The following is a 5833-nucleotide window of genomic DNA, read 5'->3' as shown; positions in this document are numbered from 1 at the left end:
CGATTATTAATATAGCTGGATGTAGCACTTTTTGAATGATAGGTATTGATTTAAACGTGATATTGATTTCTTGTACGCTCCTTGAAAATTCTTTACGCTTGAATTGAATTGTTCGGTGTAGCAAAAAATAACCCTTACAATGGCTTAAACGTAGTTTCAGTAATCTGCCTGCTGTTGATGATTTTGTGTTGCGGAACTTGTTTTAAATTTAATGTAACTAATCTCCAATATAGGGGTCACTTTTCTCTCCCCCCCCCCCCCCCCATGCGTACATTACTCATTAACGCATCAAACATTTACAGTCCTTTTTATTTTATACTATAGAATTCACGCTACATTTGACTTAACTCACAAGAAAAACACAGTTTTGTATTTTTCCAGCAAGCAAGAAGGATATAACGGTTCAGTGAACATAATAATTCCATTTTATTTTTAGAACAGTTATAACACGTGGATATAATGGATATTCTGTTTGCCACGTAATGTATAAATCAACTGACTTTGTGAATATCTGTTGCAGTTATATGTATAATGTATTTAGTGTGAACATTTTAGTTCACTTATTCACTTTGTCTTAAGTATAGAAGCGGTGGGGGTCTGGTTTATTGTTTCTGGGAACTCAACAGGAGCTGAATTGACAACACTGAGCTTGAATTAACAAAATGTCTCTTTAATCAACTCAAATACCTGTTCTCCAGTATATAACACGTATTCTCAGATCACATTTGTCTTTCGCCTCTCCTACCACCACAATTTGCGTTTACGGTCCGCCGCTTCCTCCCCGTGTCATTGTATTTGTCCTCCTTATAGACAGCACCACAACACATTAGCTGCAACTCGACCCAGTCGCTTCTCTAATTACACTCGTTGACGTCATAAACATTAACATACACAGACGTCGTACAGTCATGCTACAGTACCCAGACGTCGTACGGTCATGCTACAGTACACATACTATTTGCACCACCTGGTACTACATGCACACCCTAACACATTCTACGTCACGGAAGGTTATCATTTTGGGAAAACCAAGCACTGTAAGCCGGTATGTCAGACGAACACAGCAGACACAAGAAACACGAAGCTCATTTTATAAAACACGAGAATACCGGATATAACCGGTTCAGTTGAGATTATATACAGTCCCTTACCATTCATGTGATTTTGGAGTTGTTGTGGTGTAGGCTTATAACTTATGACTTTATAAACAAATAAAAGCGAATTCGTTGCTACCGATTAGTATAGCTCTGTTTTAAGGTAATAAATGTTGATATTCTGTAGGGAAAAAAAATATTTTTTGTTGGAAAGACAAAGTTTCTATAGCATTTTGCAAACAGTGATTTCAAATAGTCATGTTTTTAAAATAACTTCCTAATTTGAAGGTATCTTAGACATTTGCATCTTATGCTTGGTGGCGGAATATGTAAGATATTACCTACAAGAAATTCGTGACACGAAACTTAATGCGTATTGTTTTTTTTTCATCTAAAACTACCACTACATCTTCGGAAAATATATTAATGAAGTAAAGTAAGCAAAGATTTTGAAAGAAAACCGGTTAAAGTTTAATGAGTCGCACACGACTATTATTCAAATATTTTTACTTTAATAGTGTATTAATTTGTATTTTAGTAACGTAGAATCGGACATTACAATAAACATTGAAATAAATAAAAGAATGTACAGAATGATAAGGATAAGAGTTATTATTAACATTTTATCAACCTTAATTAAGATTGTATATTTAACCTATTCTATTTTTGAGGTTTTGAATAAAATGAGATTTGTCGTTAATCCTCATTAAAACAGTTAAAAATTAATTATAGTTATATTATGTTGCTAGAAATTTTCTAATTGCCTAATATTTACATCTTGTTTTACATTCTAGAGCACGAAGAAGTCCTTCTTGTATTTTCCTTATACAATAGAAACAAAATATCTTCATAAAAAATGAATGATCACTACACAGAAGACAATAAAACGGTGTTAAATACCGTTAGTATTAATGCTTTAAATAATTCACCAATTGCGTTTCAAGAAAAGTAAACAGTAATAGTAAACAGAATGAGGATTACAATGATGAATCTACAATTGATGCCCTACTGTTCGCTGCTGAACATGGGCATTGTTCAACTTTAAAAAAGATAATTGATAGATGGCTTAGTTTAAATTATGTTGTTATACAAGCTAGAGGGAATGCATTACTGTTACCTCCTGAGATTGTTCATGTCAACGTTGCACAACTTTTAAAAAAAGTCGGCTATGATCTTAATGCTGTAGGCAATAATGGATTGAATGCCTTAATGTTGGCTTCTCAGAATGGTCACACCGATGTTGTTGAGCTTTTAATAGACAATGGATGTGATGTAAATGCTTCTAATAACAAAGGAAACAATGCTCTAATGCTGGCCTCAGATAGAGGACATAAGGAAATAGTAAAGCTGTTGCTTATAGAAGGTAGCTATATTAATGCTGTTAACAGTTATGGGTGGAATGCAATAGTCTGGGCTGCCACAAATGGGCACGACAAAGTTGTACAACAATTAATTAAAGGTGGAGCTAATGTAAATGCTGATGATAAGGATGGAAACTGTGCATTAATTCTAGCCTCTAAAAATGAACATGAAACTGTTGTACTACTTTTAATAAAGAGCGGCTGTGCTGTTAATGCTGCTAATAAGAATGGAACCACGGCTCTAATGCTGGCCTCAGGTAGAGGACATGAGGGGACGGTAAAGCTATTGCTTACAGCAGGCAGTAAAGTTAATGCTGTCGATAAAGATGAATGGAACGCTTTAATATTTGCTGCTGCAAATGGACATGACAAAGTTGTACATCTGTTAATTAATAGCGGCTGTAAAGTTTATGCTGTCAATTATAATGGATGGAATGCATTAAATCTGGCCTGTCAAAACGGCCATGACAAGATTGCAGGATTATTAATTGAAAGTGGATGTGATGTAAACATTTGTAACAAAACCGGACGAAATTCATTAATGGATGCGTCGAATATTGGGCATAAAAATCCTAATATATAAAAGCCCATGTGCGCACTACTCTCTCTCTCTCTCTTTCTGTCCGCAAAATACTTGTTTGAGCTATTTTGTTAAGTTATTTCCCTTGCATTGTAAAATTCTGTCCCTTCTGTAAGAGATATAGATTTAATAAAGGGATTTTCCTGTAGTTAGCTCTTACTTAAAGAGCATTTAACTTTTTTTAAAAAAATAAGTAAATGGTTATTCTGAGTGAAAACGATATATAAGATAAAGGTTGAAAAACTCGATATTACTGTTGGACATGTTTTTTTTTTACTTGTTTTAAATTCTTGTTTTATTTTGAAAGTTCACTGAATTAATTCGCTTGAGTTTTATAAAATTGTGTATACAAAGGAAGTAAAATAAAGGGTCTCCCTACAATAACATTACAGCAAATTGCCTCACAATAATCCTAAAAATACCAATTTTTTAAATTTTAATTTGTCCCTTTTCAAATTTTTTTTTTTTTTTTTTTTTTTTTTTTTTTTTTTTTAGTTAAATAAAAGCTTGTATTTATTTATTTATTTTATTAATTCAATTGTTTTAAACATTTAAATCAGTAATAATTATTTATTTGATAGTTTTACACAGCATCAAAGACATGAACATCAATTGCATATATAATAATCAAAGGGAGAAAATAAAATGGCATAAGAACTAGACTAAAATAAAATAAGGTGTGCAAACTCGGTTTCTCTTGACTGCTTAGTTTTCTGTGCTCAGTCCTTAACTGCGGAGTCAAAAGTTCACATTATAGCCACCCATTGACAGAATTAGAATAGGCCGTGTGAGAAGTGTCTCTGTAATACTCATAGTCTTATTGATCTATCATTCCAAAAATAAAAGCTTGTATTTTTTTTTCTATCAAGTAAAACTTGATTAAATTGTTGGTAAAAATGAACATTATGCCAACTGCGTCTTTAATTCAGTTTGTCAATGTTTGTATTAACAGTTCTTTAATAATTCAGCTCTTTTAATTCCTCTTCTGTGAACATCTGAGCCATTTTCAATTTGATCATTATTTGTGCTCTGGTTGAAAGCTTTTTTAAAAAAAACTCTGCATACCCTAAGAAAAAATAATCCACTCTGTCTAAATCTGATTTTATTTCTGTGAAAATAAAAGCTTGTAATTTTTTTTTAATACTTTTATTTGCAAATAAAACAAGTACATCAACATCAAATTTTTTAACATAATTTTGAACACCAAATGAGAACGAAAGGTTTTGCAAATTTTCAAAGGGAGCCAAAAATTGTCTTTACACAACAATTAAAATGCTAATTATATCTGTATTACCTTTATAAAATAATCCATTTTAAAATAGTGCTAAAGTTTATATTTTTCAGATTTAAAACATCGTATTAAATGTTTTTATCAAAAAAATATAAACTATACTTTACTTCAGTTGGCATTACATATTTTTACTAACTTCATACAATAATATATTTGTTTTGGCAAATTGTACTAATTACTTATTTATTTATTTTTAGATATCATATTTTATAAGTTGTATCCCTTATTTTGTTTTCCCCTAATACATAGGGGAAGTAATACATTTTGTCTAGAGTGACTAGGATGCTACTCAACTTATTTTCTAAACACGACACACTGACAAAACAAACATGACATTCAGTCAGTGGCGTAGGCAGAGGAAGGGGGGTTAGGGGGGGGGGGATATAAAACCCCCCACGGACCCCTCTGTAAATTTTTTTACTGTCATAATACCACTGTTCCTTACTTAAATCTATTTCTGAATCAGTATATATGTAAAATTGTATATGTATGTTTAGAACCATCATCTAAAAACCACACTTCACCACCTAAAACGGGACACACCTAGGTATACGCTGGGTAGGATAATTGACCTAAGGTGACCGGGCAGAGGTGAATGAAGTTGAACCCCCGCCCCTCCCAATCCACCCAAAACTGATCTGTTGGTACATTTGGGGAACAGCGTAATGACGTACCAAAGTATCTTGCCGCCAGAATAATAGCTTTTGAAACAGGTAAAACTATTTAAATATTTTTTTTGCAATTACCAGTAAATAGGTGTGTGTGCAATTCGTTGATCCAACCCATACCTTATCATTATTTTTAAAAAAAATGATCTTTTAAGAACACAAAAAACTGTTGCTAATTAGAAAATGTGTGATCTCAACTGTAAGTCCAATGGTTTAGTTACATGTAGGCTATTAATTAAAATCTTCCACCTATGACAGGGGTCGGCAACTTTTGGGACTGAAGAGCCAAAAATCAAAATTTTCCAAATTTTCCAGGTTTTAAAGAGCCGCCATACTTTTTATTACAATGTTATGGTATTTGATTAATTAATGTTAGGTATATGTATTTGATTTTTTATTTAAAATAAAGAAATAGCTTTAAATGCGAAACAACCTTTATTCTTATAAGTACATACAAAACAAAGTATTTTAGCTAACTGTGCTAGAATAATATAATTAGTAATCAAAGAATGTAACTGTAATTTTAGAATAATATTTTACAATAATTACCATTTGTAGATTTTAAAAATATTTGATCATGCTTAATAAAATAACTATTATATAGGTGGTAGCTCTTAACTAATTAAATTCATGTGTTTTCCACATAAAATGACTTAGTACACACTAGATGATAAAGTGGCTCCCTACAATAAAATGACTACATATCGCCTCACAACAAACCTAGCGATACCGATTTATTTATTTTTTACCTATGGGTTACAATGGTTGACAAAAATGTTCTGGTGGACGGCTAATACAAAACGTCTAAAAAGAAATAGAGTTGTCTTGGTGATGGTGAA

General features: G+C 32.0%; 1 protein-coding gene across 1 annotated transcript; it reads left to right on the top strand.

Annotated features, from left to right (window-relative positions):
* Positions 1–459: 459 nt before the first annotated feature.
* LOC131945047 (ankyrin repeat domain-containing protein 50-like) lies at positions 460–3038 on the top strand. Its single transcript, XM_059306033.1, has 2 exons — positions 460–479; positions 2039–3038. Exons 1-2 carry the CDS (start codon positions 460–462, stop codon positions 3036–3038), a joined length of 1020 nt encoding a protein of 339 aa, XP_059162016.1.
* The last annotated feature ends 2795 nt before the right edge of the window (positions 3039–5833 follow it).

The sequence above is a fragment of the Physella acuta genome, unplaced genomic scaffold (genome assembly GCF_028476545.2).
Source record: "Physella acuta isolate Inbredline_101_S28 unplaced genomic scaffold, ASM2847654v3 ptg000521l, whole genome shotgun sequence".
NCBI classification, from domain to species: Eukaryota; Metazoa; Mollusca; class Gastropoda; family Physidae; genus Physella; species Physella acuta.
The sequence above is the reverse complement of the archived record's forward strand: the minus strand, read 5'-3'. Positions and strand labels throughout refer to the sequence as shown.

Excerpts from the sequence above, each read along its gene's own strand:
- LOC131945047 (XM_059306033.1), top strand. The coding sequence starts at position 460 with ATGGATATTCTGTTTGCCAC. Across the intron at positions 480-2,038 it reads ATGGATATTCTGTTTGCCAC|AAAAGTAAACAGTAATAGTA; the intron begins GTAATGTATAAA and ends TTGCGTTTCAAG.